The sequence below is a fragment of the Salmo trutta genome, chromosome 34, assembly GCF_901001165.1.
Source record: "Salmo trutta chromosome 34, fSalTru1.1, whole genome shotgun sequence".
In the NCBI taxonomy this organism is placed as follows: Eukaryota; Metazoa; Chordata; class Actinopteri; order Salmoniformes; family Salmonidae; genus Salmo; species Salmo trutta.
Window position 1 is genome coordinate 4973598 of NC_042990.1, and position 22176 is coordinate 4995773.

A 22176-nucleotide genomic window follows, 5' to 3' on the forward strand; every position below is an offset into this window, starting at 1 on the left:
GTTCTGAGAATGCAATTAATTAAATCCAGAAGCACTGACCAGATACGTAACACAGAGCACCCCTCCCACTGAGTGTAGGCTAATCATTACTGAGGAAGACAGATGGTTATGCCACGTTTACTCCCGCTCCCCCTCTCCGGCGCTCGATGTCGCCAGTTGTCTCATCATTACGCACATCTGCCCCCATCATTACGCGCACCTGCACCTCATGACACTCACCTGGACTCCATCCCCTTCCTGATTACCTAGCCTATATCTGTCACTCCCCTTGGTTCTTTCCTCAGGTGTTATTGACTCTGTTTCTGTTTCATGTCTGTACGTTTTTCGTGTTTCTTGTTTTGCACTATGTTCTATTTATTATTACATTTTCACTCCCTGTACTTGCTTCCCGACTCCCGATTATTAGCGTACACGTTACAGAATAACGCCTCACCAAGGGGAAGCAACCGGGATTTATTTTATTACTGGTGATGCTGGTCCAAGTGCCGCTGAAGAAGCAACCAGGGATGCCTCAGCTGGCTCGACAGGTTCTCAAGCATCGGTTGGCTCGTCAGGCTCCCCATGCTTCAGCCGGCTCCCACATGCCTCAGCCGGCTCTACAGGTTCCCTCGCTTCAGCTGGCTCTACAGGTTCCCGTGCCTCAGCAGAAGCGACCGGCCCGCTCCTGGTCCTCGGGACCATCCCTCTGGTCGGCGTCGTCCGGCAACTAGAGCCACGTGTCAGGAAGGGGGTACTGTCATGTTTACTCCCACCCACTCAATTAACGCCCGACGTAGCCAGTTGTCTCATCATTACACACACCTGCCACCATCGTTATGGACACCTGCACCTCATGACACTCACCTGGACTCCATCCCCTTCCTGATTACCTCCCCTACATCTGTCACTCCCTTTGGTTCTTTCCTCAGGCGTTATCGACTCTGTTTCATGTCTGTGTGTTTCTTGTTTTGTACTATGTTCTATTTATTATTAAATTTGCACCCCCTGTACTTGCTTTCCGACTCCTGATTATTAGCGTACACGTTACAGGTTAGCTATAATTTTCTCAGGTAATTCCAGACACCATCTGGCAAGGTTCTTGCAGTTTGATAATCCTCACAGAATTCAATTTGGAGGTCCTTGATCATACTGTAGACATAGACGGCACCTCTGGCCAAGAACAACCATGCCTGTATGTGTCTGTTGCTGTTCCAGGGCAGGTCTGTACAGTACCTGGTTAGACTGACTGTCCTCATTGGCTCTGACTCACAGGGAGACGGTGAACTTTGGGTCATGTGTCACAAAGTAGTCAGTCGATTCAGGCAGGGGAAACTGGTGAAACTGAAGGCCAGTGGGTCTCTGACTGACACAGTGAGTATTTCTCCATGGTTGCTCCAGCCTGCCTGCAGTAGACCAGGCGGCCATCCAGTCAGCCAGGCCCAGATAGGAAAGCACTCTTTTTATGAGCGACTTTCTCACCATGTCTGACTTTTCTGCTAGGAGGATTCCCTCACAGCTTCTTTGCTCTCAGCCATAACTCATGGTTGCTAGGAAATACTGTGCAGACATAGACACACGCCATGCAAATACTCTTACTGTGGTGTGAACACAAGCACGCAACTTGACACACAACTCCACATGCTTTAAAAAAAGTTTTTATGATTTTGAAAAGGGTAATATTATTCTGCATTATTTATGGTCCTCAATAAAATGTCAGAAGTGGAAATGATTCCGGTGATTATCCTTAATCTATCTTGGCCTGGAGATGCAAATCCAAATAAAATCCATCTCTATTTTTAGACATTTACATAATGTTGTGTTTTGAGTCAACAAACTTCAGCCGCCAAAATCAATTTGAAAACAAATTCAGGGGCAAAACCTTGAGAAAGTGACTAAACGATTAATAATTTCCCCAAGCGGTACAGAGGCTAATCAAAGAGCCCATCTCTGGGCAGGCTGAGGCTGGAGAGAAGCAATGTAAGATTGAGGCAGTTTCAGATTACAGCCTGACTTCTGGGAGCTCTGAGGGCTGTAGTGTAATTTCCTATAAGGCTCTCCATGCTTTACGCCAGTGGTATTCAAACTTTTTCAACGGGGACCCCCATTTCTTGGGACCCCACCCCAAATCTAATGACACAATGTTAAAATCGGTAAATTGACATTTTTACACCAACAAATAACCTTCAACTAATCTCTTATTAAAATGAAAAGAAACCAATGAATACATTTACTCAATAAAAGTGTATTTTTCAAATGATCTTTTTTAAAGATGTTTGTATATTGTCCCATACAATAAACCCCGCCACCCCGACTTTGAATACTACTGATCTACACTGTAACCACGGGTCACAATTAAAATTATGTTATCTTTGGTCCCTCTAACTGTGCTGAGAGTGGACAGGAGCTCTGAGGCAGGACTGTGTCTGCATTATGAGCTGCTGTTTTTATTATGGGGCTGGAGTGGTTCTGAGAAGCAGGTAAATGTCAGTAGGCCTCTCTACAGGGACATTATTCCTTAATAAAACTCTAATGTTTGCAAAGGAAAAATAAATCTGTCAAATAATGTTTCTGACAATTATTCTCAACAATAGAAAAAAAGAGTTTCAGTCAATATTGGCTAGTTATTCTCTACAGTAGGAGCCTCAAAATTCTGGGTGTTGTTTATTGGAATATTCATAGGATATTGGTAAAATGGGTAAACCCTCTGTGGCAGGATTTATGAGAAGGTTCGTTAAACAGTTTTTAGACCTATGCCTTGGCATGGACAAAACAATAATAAAAACATTACAATTAAAACAATATAAAAGAACAAGCACTACAATTTCATTTATTTGTATTGTATGAAGCCAGGCAGCGGTCCAAAAAGTACCAAATTGTCATACTTGAGTAAAAGTATTGATACCTTAATAGAAAGAAACTCAAGTAAACGTGAAAGTCAGCCAGTAAAATACTACTTGAGTTTAAGTCTAAAAGTACTTGGTTTTAAAGTATCAAAAGTAAATGTAATTGCTCAAATATACTTAAGTATGAAAATGTGAAAGTAAAAGTATAAATCATTTAAAATTCCTTATATTAAGCAAAGCAGACCCCACCATTTTCTTATTTTTAAAATGTATGGATAGCTAGGGGCACACAACCCAAAAATCTAAGCAAATCAAATGTAATTTGTCACATGCGCTGAATACAATGGGTGTAGACCTTACAATGAAATGCTTATTTACAAGCCCATAACCAACAATGCAGTTTTAAGAAAAATAAGTGTTAAGTAAAAAATAGATAAGTAAAAAACAACAGATAATTAAAGAGCAGCAGTAAAATAACAGTAGCGAGGCTATATACAGGGGGTACTGGTACAGAGTCAATGTGCGGGGGCACAGGTTAGTCGAGGTAATTTCAGTATTATGTACATGTAGGCAGAGTTAAAGTGACTATGCATAGATAATAAACAGTGAGTAGCAAAAGCGTAAAAGAGGTGGGGTGGGGGGATCAATGCAAATAGTCTGGGTAGCCATTTGATTAGCTGTTCAGGAGTCTTATGTCTTGGGGTAGAAACTGTTAAGAAGCATTTTGGACCTAGACTTGACGCTCCGGTACCGCTTGCCGTGCTGTAGCAGAGTGAACAGTCTGTGACTAGGGTGGCTGGAGTCTTTGACAATTTTAAGGGCCTTCCTCTGACATCGCCTGATATAAAGGTACTGGATGGCAGGAAGCTTGGCCCCTTCCAGTGATGTACTGGGCCGTACGCACTACCCTCTGTAGTGCCTTGCGGTCGGAGGCCGAGCAGTTGCTCTACCAGGCAGTGATGCAACCAGTCCGGATGCTCTCGATGGTGCAGCTGTATAACTTTTTGAGGATCTGAGGACCCATGCCAAATATTTTCAGTCCCATCAGGGGGAATAGACTTTGTCGTGCCCTCTTCACGAAGGTCTTGGTGTGTTTAGACCATAATAGTTTGTTGGTGATGTGGACACCAAGAAACTTGAAGCTCTCAACCTGCTCCACTACAGCCACGTCGATGAGAATTGGGGCGTGCTCGGTCCTCCTTTTCCTGTAGTCAACAATCATCTCCTTTTACTTGATCACGTTGAGGGAGAGGCTGTCATCCTGGCACCACACAGCTAGGTCTCTGACCTCTTCCCTATAGGCTGTCTCATCATTGTTGGTGATCAGGCCTACCACTATTGTGTTGTCTGCAAACTTAATGATGGTGTTGGAGTCGTGCCTGGCCATGCAGTCATGAGTGAACAGGGAGTACAGGAGGGGACTGAGCATGCACCCCTGAGAGGCCTCAGTGTTGGCAGATCAGCGTGGCAGATGTGTTGTTACTTACCCTTACCACATGGGTGCGGCCCAGGATCCAGTTGCAGAGGGAGGTGTTCAGTACCAGGGTCCTTAACTTAGTGATGAGCTTTGAGGGCACTATGGTGTTGACCGCTGAGCTGTTGTCAATGAATAGCATTCTCACATAGGTGTTCCTTTTGTCCAGGTGGGAAAGGGCAGTGTGGAGTGCAATAGAGATTCCATCATCTGTAGATCTGTTGGGACAGTATGCAAACTGGAGTTGCTCTAGGGTTTCTGGGATAATGGTGTTGATGTGAGCCATGACCAGCCTTTCAAATCACTTCATGGCTACAAATGTGAGTGCTACAGGTCCGTAGTAATTTAGGCAGGTTAGCTTAGTGTTCTTGGGCACAGGGACTATGGTGCTCTGCTTGAAACTTGTTTGTATTACAGACTCAGTCAGGGGCAAGTTGAAAATGTCAGTGAAGACACTTGCCAGTTGGTCAGCGCATGCTCGGAGTACATGTCCTGGTAATCCGTCTGGCCCTGCAGCCTTTTGAATGTTGACCTATTTAAAGGTCTTAATCACATCGACTATGGAGAGCGTGATCACACAGTCGTCCGGAACAGCTTGCATGCTTCAGTCCTGTAGCTTAGCATCTGTGTCATCTGACCACCTCTTTATTGATCGAGTCACTGGTGCTTCCTGCTTTAGTTTTTGCTTGTAAGCAGGAATCAGGAGGATAGCATTACGGTCAGATTTGCCAAATGGAGGGCGAGGGACAGCTTTGTACACGCTTTGTACATGCAACTCTGGTTGCACATTTAACATGCTGGTAGAAATGAGGTAAAATGGATTTAAGTTTCCCTGCATTAAAGTCCCGGCCACTAGGAGCGCCGCCTCTGGATGAGTGTTTTCCTGTTTGCTTATGGCCTTATACAGCTCGTTGAGTGCGGTCTTAGTGCCAGCATCGGTTTGTGGTGGTAAATAGACAGCTACGAAGAATATAGATGAAAACTCTCTTGGTACATAGTGTGGTCTACAGCTTATCATGACATTTATTTTTTTATTTTTTATTTAACCTTTATTTATAACTAGGCAAGTCAGTTAAGAACAAATTCTTATTTACAATGACGGCCTACCCCGGCCAAACCCTAACCCGGACGACGCTGGACCAATTGTGCACCGCCCTATGGACTCCCAATCATGGCTGGTTGTGATACAGCCTGGAATCGAACCAGGGTCTGTAGTGACGCATCTAGCACTGAGATGCAGTGCCTTAGACCGCTGCACTATTCGGGAGCCCAGATACTCTACCTCATGCGAGCAAAACCTTGAGACTTCATTACTATTAGATTTCGTGCACCAGCTGTTATTTACAAATATACACAGACCGACACCTCTTGTCTTACCGGAGGCAGCTGTTCTATCTTGCCAATGCAGCGTAAAACCCACCAGCTGTATGTTATTCATGTCGTCGTTCAGCCACAACTCTGAGAAACATAAGATATTACAGTTTTGAATGTCCAGTTGGTAGGATATTCATGATCGTAGTTCGTCTATTTTGTTATCCAATGATTGTACGTTGGCTAATAGGACTGATGGTAGAGGCAGATTACCCACTCGCCGTCGGATCCATACAAGGCACCCCGACCTACATCCCCGATATCTCCGTCTATTTTTCATGCAAATCACAGTGATTTGGGCCTTGTCGGGTGTCTGAAGTAAATCCTTTGCATCCGACTCGTTGAAGAAAAAATCTTTGTCTAGGATGAGGTGAGTAATCACTGTCCTGATATCTAGAAGCTCTTTCGGTCATAAGAGACGGTGGCAGAAACATTGTGTACAAAATAAGTGACAAATAACATGAAAAAACACACACAATAGCACAATTGGTTAGGAGACTGTAAAACGGCAGCCATCTCCTCCGCGCCATTATAATCTTTTGGTTGTCACGGAAAATTTATGGAGTAAAAAGTACAATATTTTCTTTAGGAATGTAGTTAAGCAAAAGTAAAATTATAAAAATATAAATAGTAAAGTACAGATACCCCAAAAACGTCTTAAGTAGTACTTTACACCACTGGAGACGGCAACAGCTGAACTGAAGATTCACAGGGTATTCCACAGCACACAGTGTTAATGAATTGGGATATTGAGGCTGAAACGGAGACTCAATGGAGGGAGGGAGGGAGGCAGAGGAGAGTGAGAAGGGGTGGAAGGCTGGCTTAAGGGTGTTTCCATGGTAGGATTGCCCAGGAATCCTAATTCTAGTGCCAGATGCGGGGAAACCCTCATTAACTACAAGGGAGCATCAACGCCAGCCCAGAGGCTGCACTCGGCCCTAAAGACAGTCTGCTAAACCTCAACAGATCTGAGGGAGCCACTGATCTTCTTCAAACTGACAAAAAACTATAAACCAAAAAGGGAGTTATATAGAATTCTAGGCAAGGTAAATATTTTAAATTTCACATACATAAATCAATAGCAATCCCCTAGAGATTAGGAGAAATCAAGAAATGTAAAAAGAGATATAGCAAAGCTCTCACACAATCACTTCTTGTTTTGAAAAACAATCTCACACTGCTGTATTGTATAACAGTGGGGCTTGAGACCCCACCCAACCCACCTAGAATTCCTCTCCTCACAGGTGGAACAATGGCAACGGATTCCCCTCTGTTCTGAGTGACTCACCGAGCGATACAATTAGATGTGTTCATATTGAACAACCTTGGCCCAAACCATGTTACTTTTCTAAAGCAAATCAAGGACATTGCTGTTAGTAAACCCTAAGCGTCAACATCTTGGAGCAGTCCCTCCCTCCCTCCTTCCTAACCGAGAGAGCTTAGAGAGAGGATAGGAAACAAATTCACAACTGTGAGGGACAGCACAGCAGCACACACAGCCTATAGTGCATTTGTGATCCATTCCTGTGCTGAACAGGCAATGGAAACTTCTGCAAATGTAAATCTGCTGTGTTAAAAATACAGCGCATTAATGTGCACCACATGTAGCACTCTGGCAGGATGGGGGATATTTTGACGGCGGGGGAAGAGGAGGGAGGAAGGAGGGAGGGAGTAGTCCTGAGGTTTCTCCAACCCAGAGAGAGAGGGAGGGAGTTGGAGCCCGCACACACACAAACACTTGAGTAGACACACACACAAGCGTGCAAGCACACACACACACGCACACACACACACACACACACACACACACACACACACACACACACACACACACACACACACACACACACACACACACACACACACACACACACGCACGCACACACGCACACTAACCCACATACAGCTACATCTGCACTGCGTTAGCTCCTGCTCCATCTCCAGCTCCTACCTTGGGCTTTCTCCACGAACACCACCTTGGAGTCGTGCTGGAAGTTGTGTCCGCTGAGGAGCATCCTCTCTCCCCCAGCAGCAGGGCACGTCTCCAAGGTCTGCTTATCCACCAAGGGCAGCTCCTGGGCTGATCTCTGGGCTGTAGGAGGGGGACAAACACTATCCTCACGAAAGAGTCAATACAAACCCATTCCCCATGCAGCCCCGAGCATCCAGACTAAGTCATTTTCACAAGCTTGACAACTCTTAAAAGAATCATCACAACTAGCAATGCCATGAGCCATTTGCTCTATAGACATAGGGTTCCTCTGACCTGAAGGTGAGGGCATGGATCCATTTACTATTTGTTATTGTATCATTTTCTGAAATTATTGTTTTTACAAATAATTTCTTGGCATCAGGATCATATTTGGCCATCACCTCCTGGTTAACTTCAACCGCCTTGAAGTGTGTTATATTCCTTAATAAAAGTCTAATGTTTGCAAATGAAAAATAAATCTGGCAAAGAACCTTTCTGACAATTATTCTCGACAATAGAAAAAAAGAGTCTCAGTCAATAACAGTTTTGTGGCAGTGTATCAGCGACCAATAATGGTCTATTCTTAAGAGCTGAGATCATGGTTTAACCACATTTCTCATTTACCTCATAGCACTTGATCTCTGTGGTGTGATTCTTAGCCGTAAACCCATGAGATTACCAGATCTGCTCAGATTTATATCTAGTTCTTTCAAGGTCAATGGTGTTTATCTACCAAAGTCAAAATGATCTGCCATGTTAAACCATTTCCCCCCTGTATAAGACATTGCACAATTGGAAAAATTGTTCACATGAAAGACACTTTGTAGCATGGATGTCAGCCCAAAAAGGCATCCATACATTTTAAAGCAGGCTGATAGTGAAGGTGTACTCACAGCACTCTATGGGGTTGGATGCAGCCTGCAAGGACAATGTCCTTCCTGTGGGCTGGTTGATGTGAACCCGGAACACCATCCTCACACGTGTGTTCTTACGCCCGATGTCCGTCTCGCCCTTCCTCAGCTCGATATCCGAGTTGCGAAGTTTCAGGATGCCAGCGCAGTCAATTCTAGATGAAACAGATAGAAAATAAACCGAGTTAGACCTTAGAGAGGCTCATAGCTATCATCGTGTTAGATAGATCCCATCATTATTGAGATCCCAAATCATTATCCCTGTGACACTTACCACATACAGTAAATATCAACACTCAGCTAATTAAGGTATAGTTTAAGAGTTTCTCTCTAGCACCACAAAGGGATTTCACTGTAGAATAGATCAATAGAGTCATCAGACAACAGTATTTCAGCAGAAGATTATCATCCGTATACCCAACGGACGGTTTACTCAGCAACCACTGCTTTCAGGTTGTTCCAACCCTCCAGCAACCCAAACGCTGTGAATGTTAATAGTTTCATAAATAGCTTTTTAATGGACCAAATGAGAACACCCATGGGATGTTGATCCAATATTGGTCCCTCTATGGCTCTCCCAGCCAGCCCATTGGCTGTAATTATGCTTTTTACACAGTCTCTGAGCCTTCATCAGGCACTTTATAAATGTCTCATTTTTCACCCCCCCCCCCCCTCCTGTTTATGCTGTGCACTCACTTTTAACATTTCAGACTTCTATGGTGTTAGCTTTTACAAACAAATGTTCGTTTTTCCATGGCAGTACTCCTCGATGCTACATTCCTTATAATGTAGTTAATGCCAACTTTTACACTAACTGAACACTCCCGAAAATTCTTTGTCAATCACTGGGGGCTGCTCCGCTGGTGAGGCAATCAGGTGTTGAGGCTAAGGACCCCAGCTGTTCAGCTCTCCCTCCGCCTACAGCAGGACAGCTTGGGGTGTGATGAGTGAACAAAGCACAGGCTGAGGCTACTGAGGCGTCTCTAGTCTCTATACAATGCCTGAAAAGAAGGATTGCGTCACAAATGGCACCAATTACCTATATAGTGCACTAATTTTGACCAGAGCCTATGGGGAATAGGGTGCCATTTCGGACACAGATGAAGTCTCAGTCAACTGTGCCAAGGGTTCAGCTCAATGCCAATCTCAGGAGGAAAAACGTTTCTCCACTGAACCCTATGCAACCCATGTTAAGAGTGTTTGGATTTTGGAGTGTAGTCGGTCATTGGTAACAAAAGCATTGAATTTATCTCTAATCGAGTCAAATTAAGTTGTCAGCATTGGTGCCCAAATAATACTGAAAGACTCACGTGTCACGTGTTGAAGTTGATTAAAACTTTACCATAATTGATGACATGCTATTACTGGTAACTTCCCAGATCACGATGAATTAATCCTTGTGATATATTATTTTACTTGTATAAAATATACGAAGTCACATGGGAATATACTTCAAAATGTATAAACCCCTTGCTTACACAAACATCACATTTCGGGCTCCCGAGTGGCGCAGCGGTCTAAGGCACTGCATCTCAGTGCTAGAGGCGTCACTACAGACCTGGTTCGATTCCAGGTTGTATCACAACCGGTGTGATTGGGAGTCCAATAGTGCGGCGCACAATTGGCCCAGCGTCGTCCGGGTTAGGGTTTGGCCGGGGTAGGCGGTCATTGTAAATAATACTTTTTTCTTAACCGACTTGCCTATTTAAATAAATCAAATAAAATCACTTTAAGGTGTGTTCTCCAGAAAGACTACTGAAACCAAACACTGAAGTGAAATGGTTCTAGAAGTTGAAGTGTTACATGCAGTAGAACTGCTACTGCCTAGACAGACCCCAGTTAGCAGCTTTGAGGTTCCCCCTGTAATATGAGCTCCAGGGATTATTATACCGTGTAATGGGAAACCCATCCATCTGTACAGAGGGGGGATCCAGTCCACACAAACTCACACACACACAGACAGACACACTCAAGCTGGTGCTGATCAGCCGTCATGGACATAACTCTACAGATGTTCACTCATCATTTGAGTTGCTTGAGGAGGAGCATAAATGTCTGACTGACTGATAGGCACAACAAAAAGACATACACAGTGGCGAATAAATACACACACACACTACTCACATGGCGCGCATTTTGTTCTCGGGCAGCAGTGGAATCTCCAGCACCTTGGTGTTGGACTGCAGGACCTCATGGCTGGGGGTGGAGACGGTCTTGCCGGTGATGCGGTGGACCTGGTAGAAGGCATGGGGCCGCAGGAGACGGTCGTCTGCCGTACCAATGAACAGCTGCAGGGTCAGGGGCTCACTCTCCATGTAGCCTTGGAGCTGGAGGGAGAAGACATAGAGATTCAATTCCATTAAATTGTATTCAATTAATAACTTATTGCCAATCAACAATGGTTAATAGGAATTTGTTTTACACTGTTAATAGATAAGAAACAACTTATGTCTGGTATCTAGTATCCCCCACACACACAACTCTTGACAACTTGTTAAAAAAAAACAGGGATACCATTCAAACACAGTTTACATTTTTTCCCCCACTCTTTATCCAAGGCCAACAACCCATACACATACTTCCTCCATTAATGTCAGTCCGTGTCAGTACTGATAGGCTGCGACACAGCATGATATTACAGTAGCTCCATCCCCAACGTTCCGCTGGCTGCCCAAGAGCCAGATAACCATCTGAGACAAACGTCCCTGGGATTTCACAGGGTAGTTCACCCTGCGGACAGAACTAAGCCCGGGTTACAGTGAACTAAAGGTTATGGTTGTCTCCCAAATGGCATCCTATTCCTTATATAGTGCACTTCTTTTGACCAGATCCCTATGGGCTCTAGTCAAAAGTAGTGCAGTGGGCCCTGGTCATAAATAGTGCACCATATAGGGAATAGGGGGCCATATGGGACGTAATCCATGTCACTTACACATGCTCTCATTGACCAAGGTCAGGGATAGATTTTTGTAGCAGTGGACGGAGTTAACTTTTTATCAGCGAGACAATCACATTATTATTTAATTGGACAGGATTCAGAATGGCTGCAGTACAAAACGGCTCTTAAAGAATCCCAGACCTCCATAGGTGTTGCTTGACAGCCACCCAGAAAGCCGAGCAAAGGCGTGGAGCCTAATACCCACTCTGAAACCTGATAATAGAGACTACAACCGACACAGAGTGTGGAGCTATGCATGTTATCTGTACGCTATGACAGTGGAGGCATTCGCAGAGAAAACTTGGCATGGGGGGGGTCAAACTGACATAGTAAAAAAAAAAAGAAGCAAAGGCATTGAGTTACGGTAGTCTATTTTATGCATTAACTCAAAAAGGAGTTACCATACCATTTTTTACAATTTTATTTACATTTATTTAAACAGGGAATCCTATTGAGATCAATTCCTCTTTTTCAAGGGTGCTCTGCACACAATTATACAACGCAATAAAAGCATACAATATTTGCAAGCAATTTAAGAGGAGTAGGCCAATCTAAATTAAAACCCCCCAAAACGACTAATTCAGATGACATAACAGGTTTAAACACTCAGAAATAGGACCAACAGCGCTCCGCTAGTGCAGGGGGGGTGGTAAATTCCCGCAACAGATTAATGTGTATTTTGGCTTATGGCCACATCTATAACCAAAAGCTCAATTGTTGGGGGGATAGTGATATTCAGAGTACATGATGCCACAAGAGTTGATTGCAAGCCAAAAATGCTTGCAAGCCAAAGAACACCATCCCAACCGTAAAGCACGGGGGTGGCAGAATCATGTTGTGGGGGTGCTTTGCTGCAGGCTGGACTGGTGCACTTCACAAAATAGATGGCATCATGAGAATGGAAAATTATGTGGATATATTGAAGCAACATCTCAAGACATCAGTCAGGAAGTTAAAGCTTGGTCACAAATGGGTCTTCCAAATGGACAATGACCCCAAGCATACTTCCAAAGTTGTGGAAAAATGGCTTAAGGACAACAAAGTCAAGGTATTGGAGTGGCCATCACAAAGCCCTGACCTCAATCCTATAGAAAATGTATGGGCAGAACTGAAAAAGCGTGTGCGAACAAGGAGGCCTACAAACCTGACTCAGTCACACCAGCTCTGTTAGGAGGAATGGGCCAAAACTCACCCAACTTATTGTTGGAAGCTTGTGGAAGGCTACCGTAAATGTTTGACCCAAGGTAAACAATTTAAAGGCAATGCTACCAAATACTAATTGAGTGTGTGTAAACTTCTGACCCACTGGGAATGTGATGAAAGAAATAAAAGCTGAAATAAATAATTCTCTCTACTATTATTCTGACATTTCACATTCTTAAAATAAAGCGGTGATCCTAACTGACCTAAGACAGGGAATTTTTACTAGGATTAAATGTCAGGAATTGTGGAAAAACTGAGTTAAATGTATTTGGCTAAGGTGTACGTAAACTTCCGACTTCTACTATATATAGTCACCCCTCCCCCTTTTTTCAGTCTGTCACACCTGAAGATGTTGTAATCAGCAATGTCAATGTTCTTATTTGGGAGTCAATTATCCAAGTCTCTGTGAGAACAAAAATATTTGGGTTCGTGTTCATGCACCAAGATTATCAAGAAGGTCCATCTTTGACATCAAACTTGATATGTAACAACCCAAGCCCTCTTCGTGATTTGAAATCCATATTTATGGTATTTGAAGTATTAGCACTTGATGGACTTACCACAGTGGGCTTCCCATTGGGCGAACAGTAACAGACCTAACACAAGATTATTACTGACAATACCCCTGGCAATATGGTAGCAGTACGATGACAACGCTGTGAAATACTGGGAATAGGAAGAATTACCTGAGCAGGGGTTGCACTGTCATTAACTCAATGTTTTATAAGAGCCTCCTAGATGTTGGACAAGATAACTTTTTCCCCTTTTCTATTTGGATGCTAGACATCCCTCTTGTTATACTGGAGCCTCTCCCAAAAGTAGTCAGAATTGTCAATGTACTCCAAATCCATTGAGTAACTGTAGAATTTAAGCCAGTACCGTAGCCAGAGGAGGCGACTAAAGTGTTCCATTCCGTGACCTATTGTTGGTAGAGGCCCGGGAAAGAAAACGCTTCTCTGTCTCCTTTAGCCTATCTGTAAGCCCTATAAAGTCACCTTTGAATTGCTTTGTGAAGATTGATGTTGTTTGTACCAACATGAATGACTACTGTGTAAGCATTTGGGTGCTTTTCCATCACAGTGGGGACCTGGTGATGTCTGTCACGAGCACGGGCTCCAGGAAAGCAGTGGCCCCTTGCTTCCGCGACTACCACATCCCTAACTATGGAGCTCCCTATAACAATCGCCACTGGAGGACGCTTGTTTCGGCACAGGCAGTGCAGTCTTCCCTCCCTAGATCGTATTATCACCTACTAGAGGAATGTCAAGACTGGCCGCTCATGGCACCAGAAAGAGATTAAAAAGGGAGAGAGGGAAGAGGGCAACAGGTGTTCTCTCTTTCTCTCCACCCCTCCAGCTGACTCCACAGTCCTATCGTGCTTTTGAAAATATGGTTCACATGACCTCAAATGTTGTTTTCTTGAATACATAGAAAAAGCATTATAATTTAAAATAACATGGTTACATGATGTTCATAGTTAAGATTAAGAAAATTAACATTTAGCTAATGAAAAATGAATCTAACAGTAGTTACATTTACAGTATTATCTTTGGCCAGTTGTAGATATTTTCACTCACTTTATTTTACATCACTTAATGATTTTTGCCATAAAAGCCCCCACAGACTTGACTATGGGGTTTTCCCTCGGACTCAGCAATGAAAGCTAAGCCTAAAACCTAGAACATACAGTCCTTTAGGAGAGCATAACTCAGTCTGCCATCTGTATAATGGCGTGTGTGGTCTGCAGCGGCAGCAGCTGTGGCATTAGAAAAGAACAGAAAACACCAGGCTTAGCTGTGCTCGACATGGAGGGAACCAGAGTGACTTCGAGAACAAACTCTGTACAGTTTGGGCAAGGTTTGACTCAGAGGAAGAGCAAGAGAGAAGGGCCAGTCAGCCAGTGTCCACAGCTCCACAGCCCACAGTGTACCATGTAATCAGGAAGCTAGGGAGAGATTGAGTGGCCTTAGGCTCCCTCTAACATCTCTATCAGGCTGCCAGAAACGTGTGTGGTTTGAGCCCGGCCTGGACTGGCCGCCTCCACAGGACGCCACTGTTGGTGATGTCAGCATTACAGACGGGAACTTTCCTAAACAAAGGGAAGCCTGTGTGTTTGGTCGGAAGCTGGTGGAGGGAGGGAAGGAAGAGGAAGGGAGGGAGGTGGAGGTTTTGAAAGAACACACTATTTCATGATGAAAGTAACCCAGAGCCCATGTCATTAAATCATTAGCACCTAATCACAGAGAAAAACATGCTACCAAGTACAGATGTGAATTCTGATGTTTAGACACACAGGACCATACAACATGCTTAGCTAGCTACGTTCTCAGGTTCCCATTCAGCCCCACTGTAGCCTTCCTGGTTAGAATCCCAGGTTGGTCGCAAACTTTGGGGTGTTACCACACAAGGATATGTGAGAAGTTCAACCGTCCAGATACTATTCAACACATGTAAACTTTGCCTGCTGAAACCTTTGATGGCTTACTTTCTCTTCTCAACGTAGACACTGTGGTTTATTCAGAGGTTGAAGTCAAGTCAGTGATGTGGTGCAATGATTGGGAAGACCAGCCTTGTAGTCCAAGAATTACAATTACTCAATAGTTCTTCTGAGTTGACCACCAAAGCTACTGTGGTTTAAGCTCATGACTAAGCTGTACTGGCCACACTACCTCGCTTTGCGACTGTCTGTCTGCACTTCAGACGTAATGGAAAAGTTTGAGTCACCCTCATCTGGACAGGAACCGACTGAACGCACTGGTCTGTCTAATAGCATACCTATGGTATTTCATTCAGAACTATGACGTCTATCAAATAACATCATAGACGTGTAATGATAAAACAGATACCCACTAATCTATTTAAGCGCTGGTGATATAAATAGGTTGGAAAGAAAGTGATCAGAGAAATACAGTGAGCTCCAAAAGTATTGGGACAGTGACAATTTTAGTTGGCTCTGTACTCCAGCACTTTGGATTTTAAAGTTACAAACACACAAATATCATACCCCCCCACCAAAAAAAAATGCTAAACCCTGTTATTGTAATGGTGAGAGGTTAGAATGTCTTGGGGTTATGATATTTGTGCTTCTGTAACTTTCTCACTGATCATTATTCACGATTCATTCAGGACTATCTGTAATCCCGGTAGCATCCACATGAATGTAGAAGTGTTTAGAAACACATTCTATTCTTATTTACAATAAAAGGGACTCCAAAATGACACACTACATTATTTACCATTCATTTATATTGGGCACAAAATCATCTGAAACACAACCAAAACAAACAGTAAATGCACAAAAACGTATGTACTTTCCCACTACTTTTTAAGCTCACTGTAGGTCGGAGAAAGTGGTAAGCCGAGAAGTGATGGGGCTAATAGTATTACATCCAGACAAGTCTATATTAGAGTACGATATGTTAGTATAAGGAGGATAGCAGACCTGCACCACAGGGTGTCCTCCTGCCAGAGCCTTGACTGCCCCTCTGCTCCCTTCGGTCTCATAGTGGGCACGGTGGTGAGATTTGGGCTGCACCTCGATCTGCAGGCTGTACGGCCCCGAGCTGGATGGCAGCTGCCAGTCAAGGGCTGGTAGAGATGGGCTAAGGTGGAGAGAGTATATTTCAAGTTTGCAGTGTAACAAGACATAACTGCAGATTGTCAATGCTTTGCTTGTATATTTTGGAGTTGACTTTACTTTGACCTCAAAAACTTTCTGTTGTTAGGAGCTGTCAACCTTATTATGAATATTCTTTCAGTCAGTCAAAGTCTTGCTTCAGCTTACCTGACATATTGCTTTGGCTTAGACCATGAGTATGGGTGCTGTGGCACATCCAGGAATCCCCCACAGTAGTTCTCCTTCTTAAAGGGCAGGCAGGAGAAGGGGTACTCATCCTGACAGAGCTCCCCAGGGCTGAGCTCCTCTCCTCCAGGCTCTACCTTCAGGCAGACTGCCCCAGGCTCCAGGCTGGTCTTCCGGGCCTTCAGAGGGATGCCCTCCACCAGGTCTGCCACACCGTCTGTGGTCAGAGCGTTGATGGCTGCAACTATGGCTGAGTTGGTGTACTGGTTGGTGTTGTTAGGCATCCAGGACTCACCTGTGACGCTGAGACGTGGGGAGGTGTGAGGGGACGGCCCGGGGGAGTGGTTCGGGGAGTAGGGGTACTTGGAGGTTGTGGTTCCATTGAAGCTGTATTTCCTCTTTCCACCACAAGGGGAGTTGGGCCTGGAGCCCTGCTGGCCCATCCAGCTGTCGTCTGTGACACTGGTGCTGGGGGAGGTGGAGGGGGAGTGCCGGGGGGAGCCCGCATTGGCGCAAGCGTCACCCGGAAGGGCGAGAGAGGAGGACCCCCTGGGTGAGACGCAGGGCGACTGCCAGGGCGAGTTCTGGGGTGAGTTTTCGTAGTTGTAGGAGAAGCCCGACTCATAGGACGAGGCCTCGGAGTGACAGCTGCGTGACGACACACTGCTGGCCGGGCTGACGCAGCTGGGGTCACGGTAGCCATCTGCATTGGGCAACGTCAGGGTCACGATGGAGTTGACCCGTTTAGCCACAGTAAGGTTGTTGCTCTCTTCAACCTTCTCCTCAGGAAACTGCCCGTAGGCTGTGATCTCAATACGAGGGCTCTCGAGGGCTGGCGCCCCATTTGGACGGATGCTAGGGGAGGAGTAGTAACCCACTGTCCTCATGTTGTTGCGGGCGCCGTAGCTGGGAGGCTGGCTGATGGAGACTGAGATGGTGGGGCCAGACTGGAGACTGTTGTATTGGGAAGGCATGCAGGGGTTGCCCTGGGAGAAACTGACGTTGGGGGTGTGGCTGTATGCATCTGAAAAGCAAATACATGGAATGAGTTAGAATTATGGTCCATACACACTCTCATTGGCTCACACACTGAAACACATACTGTAGTTGCCAGTTAACTACAAAGAAAGCTGCTGCGATGGTGTTGCTCATGATGGAGTGTAAACTGCATCTACACGCTGATGCAGAAAGTAAACATGTTCCTGTATCCAAATAAGAGCAAGACCAGAGAACTCCAAATTAAAAGGGTTTCCCCAATCACAGAAATAAAACTAGACCAGAGAACTCCAAACTAAATGGGTTTCCCCAATCACAGAAATAAAACTAGACCAGAGAACTCCAAACTAAATGGGTTTCTCCAATCACAGAAATAAAACTAGACCAGAGAACTCCAAATTAAATGGGTTTCCCCAATCACAGAAATAAAACTAGACCAGAGAACTCCAAACTAAATGGGATTCCCCAATCACAGAAATAAAACTAGACCAGAGGACTCCAAACTAAATGGGTTTCTCCAATCACAGAAATAAAACTAGACCAGAGAACTCCAAACTAAATGGGTTTCCCCAATCACAGAAATAAAACTAGACCAGAGAACTCCAAACTAAATGGGTTTCTCCAATCACAGAAATAAAACTAGACCAGAGAACTCCAAACTAAAAGGGTTTCCCCAATCACAGAAATAAAACTAGACCAGAGAACTCCAAATTAAATGGGATTCCCCAATCACAGAAATAAAACTAGACCAGAGGACTCCAAACTAAAAGGGTTTCCCCAATCACAGAAATAAAACTAGACCAGAGAACTCCAAACTAAATGGGTTTCCCCAATCACAGAAATAAAACTAGACCAGAGAACTCCAAACTAAATGGGTTTCCCCAATCACAGAAATAAAACTAGACCAGAGAACTCCAAACTAAATGGGTTTCCCCAATCACAGAAATAAAACTAGACCAGAGAACTCCAAACTAAATGGGTTTCCCCAATCACAGAAATAAAACTAGACCAGAGAACTCCAAACTAAATGGGTTTCCCCAATCACAGAAATAAAACTAGACCAGAGAACTCCAAACTAAATGGGTTTCCCCAATCACAGAATTAAAACTAGACCAGAGAACTCCAAACTAAATGGGTTTCCCCAATCACAGAAATAAAACTAGACCAGAGAACTCCAAACTAAATGGGTTTCCCCAATCACAGAAATAAAACTAGACCAGAGAACTCCAAACTAAATGGGTTTCCCCAATCACAGAATTAAAACTAGACCAGAGAACTCCAAACTAAATGGGTTTCCCCAATCACAGAAATAAAACTAGACCAGAGAACTCCAAACTAAATGGGTTTCCCCAATCACAGAAATAAAACTAGACCAGAGAACTCCAAACTAAATGGGTTTCCCCAATCACAGAAATAAAACTAGACCAGAGAACTCCAAACTAAATGGGTTTCCCCAATCACAGAAATAAAACTAGACCAGAGAACTCCAAACTAAAAGGGTTTCCCCAATCACAGAAATAAAACTAGACCAGAGAACTCCAAACTAAAAGGGTTTCCCCAATCACAGAAATAAAACTAGACCAGAGAACTCCAAACTAAATGGGTTTCCCCAATCACAGAAATAAAACTAGACCAGAGAACTCCAAACTAAAAGGGTTTCTCCAATCACAGAAATAAAACTAGACCAGAGAACTCCAAACTAAATGGGTTTCCCCAATCACAGAAATAAAACTAGACCAGAGAACTCCAAACTAAATGGGTTTCTCCAATCACAGAAATAAAACTAGACCAGAGAACTCCAAACTAAATGGGTTTCCCCAATCACAGAAATAAAACTAGACCAGAGAACTCCAAACTAAATGGGTTTCCCCAATCACAGAAATAAAACTAGACCAGAGAACTCCAAACTAAATGGGTTTCCCCAATCACAGAAATAAAACTAGACCAGAGAACTCCAAACTAAATGGGTTTCCCCAATCACAGAAATAAAACTAGACCAGAGGACTCCAAACTAAATGGGTTTCTCCAATCACAGAATTAAAACTAGACCAGAGGACTCCAAACTAAATGGGTTTCCCCAATCACAGAATTAAAACTAGCACCAACACACAGTCCAACACACCATCCCTGAAAGACACAACCTTCACAAAATAACTAAGGTGAGAAGTATACAAATAAGTGGCAAAAATAATTACACAAAAAATAACCAAAGCTGTAATATATGTATTTATTTAATCCTTATTTTACCAGGTAAGTTGACTGAGAACGCATTGTCATTTACAGCAACGACCTGGGGAATAGTTACAGGTGAGAAGAGGGGGGATGAATAGGAAAGCAGATGTAGACTATAACTTTTTTCCAATTTCACATTGCCTCTGGTTTTATATAACACAGCAATCAAAACATTGAACCAAATACTATACCTTTTGCTGGCTAGTTTATTTTCAAAAGCTATAGGAAAATGTATCACCTGTGTGATATGATGCCAGCCAAGATGCCAGCTCCCCCATTGGGTATGAGGGCATAAGAGACAGACTGATTACCCATGTGGCACAGACAGAAGAGAATGGGGGAAGGGGTGGTTAAGGGTACAAGGACCTGAGTAATCTTACTACAGTCAGCTCTTAAAACTAGTCCAGTCTCAGACAGTATGCAGTTGCCAGAGCTCCTGTCTGCTGTGAATTAAGAAACATAATCACAACCATAAAGACATCACTGCACCACCGTATGACTCCCACAACATAATCACAATGTAATAGCCTTAACGTCACAGTGGTGTCACAGCATTGCTATGTCTTTATGCTAATTATTGATGGATTGCAGAAGACGCCACTTTACCAATGAGAACCAATGGTAGTTATGTGTATGCGCTCTGATTCAATTGTAGTAAATCTAGACATGAACACTGAAACACTGTACATTTGGTGTAAATGTATCTTCAAATGGGGTCTGTTTACTCATGCAAGAAGAGACATTGAGGCATGGATTACCAATTTGAGTAAACCCTCCTGAATGTGAGTTTTGGTGACACCACTGCCACTCCCAGCACTCCCTACTCATAGGAGAGGCACCTCATAATGTAATGTAGAGCTCATAATAATGTGTTTCAAGTTCATCATTCCTTATGGCAATCTCAACATATTTCTTATTTCAATACATACAATGTTAGTAGGTACTTTAAATAAACCTTTTGATGAAACCAAATATTTATTTCAAAATGTAAGTAGCTAGCTACCATGAATAATATAACAATGACGTAGCCTATCCTAGAATCATGTCATTATTCAGTACGCTGCATTACATTGTCATACCTGTATAATAGTAGGCTGTCTAAACAGAGAATAAACCCATTGACTGACTCCTGAGGAGAATGTGCGCCACTAGACGAGACAGGCAGCTATCCAAAACGCAGAAGCATCTGTTTAAATGTCGACTGAATTACCGTTTACGAATGCTATATTACTCTTACACACAGTCTGACATTCAAAAGTAACAGTAACAGCCTACTCACCCTCTTCAGCAGATTTCATTTTTTCTGTCAGACAAGGTAACGGAATGTCTGAAATCGAACTTTTGTGTGCGTAATCCAATATCCATAAAACGGCGCTTTACCCCTCCAATGATGATGGCGATGCTCGCTCGCTATATTCTAACAAACCTCGAAACTATAGAAAATGTCCTTAATGAGAAATAATAAATAAATGTAGATTAATTCAAAAGTGACTCGAAGAAAAATACAAATCGTATATGCAGAGTGAAAAACTTTTGGATACAATTGGATAGCGCAAAGAAATCAAAACGCTGAGTCGGGATTCAGTTTATGATTGAGAGTAAATATAATTTTAGTGCCTGATTTGAAATATCGGACTTGATTTTGTGAAAAGGAGTCCTAGCTGGTATTGGTCTGTGTGACGCACTGCTTGGTTGCAGAGAGCTCCTCAGCACTTATAAACCTGGGGATCACCTCCGGCGGGAGCGCACCGCCCCTCGAACAGTGACGCATCTCCACGTCTGACCAACCAACAGACGCGTTGAATTGAGATTTTCTCCACTCTCTGGGGTTTCCAGCTGCTTTCAGACGTGGTTGACTAGTTGGGCTGGCAGTGTACAGTTGCAGTTCAGAGAGAGATGCAGGCTAGTGGAAAACAGCTTTAAAAATGTTGACATGAATCTATTCTCTAATATATGAATAAGCAGTTGCCGGAAATACATCCACATCAAATACATTGACCCTGTCCTTTCCATATACTTGATTTTGTGTCCATGAGAATATCATATACCTATTTACAAGCTTGTCTCTTGGGAGTGCTCTAAAACAGTGGGCAGGACCAACATTAAACTTTAATATGGCGATACCCTTGTTAACGAATATTTTCAATGCTTGTATTATTTTCACTCCCCCAGATACCTGGGTCATTCGAAACCCTCCCTGCTCCTAGTCATAATTCATCCAGCATCGTTCCATCTCTTCCTTCTGGCATGCCTCATGGTATGATGGAGTGTGACATTCTACAGAAGGAATGTTCTTAATCAAGATTTACAAACAGCTTAATCCTGGCTAATGTTTTACATTAAATCACTGCCATTTTCACCCTGATACAGACATTCATCACATGGCATTACAGCAAGCAGATGCTTGTCTGTTCAGTTAAATAGCTGCATTAAAGAGCCCAATCTGCTTACTTTC

General features: G+C 43.6%; 1 protein-coding gene across 1 annotated transcript in view; it reads right to left on the minus strand.

The window, feature by feature from the left end:
• Positions 1–21392, minus strand: part of nfatc1 (nuclear factor of activated T cells 1) — a 63941-nt gene extending 42549 nt beyond the window's left edge. The window contains exons 1-6 of the mRNA XM_029731396.1: positions 21001–21392; positions 16476–17517; positions 16134–16293; positions 10675–10877; positions 8533–8705; positions 7619–7759 (exon numbers count right to left, since the gene is read on the minus strand). Of these exons, the coding sequence (XP_029587256.1) occupies positions 7619–7759; positions 8533–8705; positions 10675–10877; positions 16134–16293; positions 16476–17517; positions 21001–21019 (1738 nt within the window). The 5' untranslated portion in view covers positions 21020–21392. The remainder of the gene's footprint in view (positions 1–7618; positions 7760–8532; positions 8706–10674; positions 10878–16133; positions 16294–16475; positions 17518–21000) is intronic.
• Positions 21393–22176: the final 784 nt, after the last annotated feature.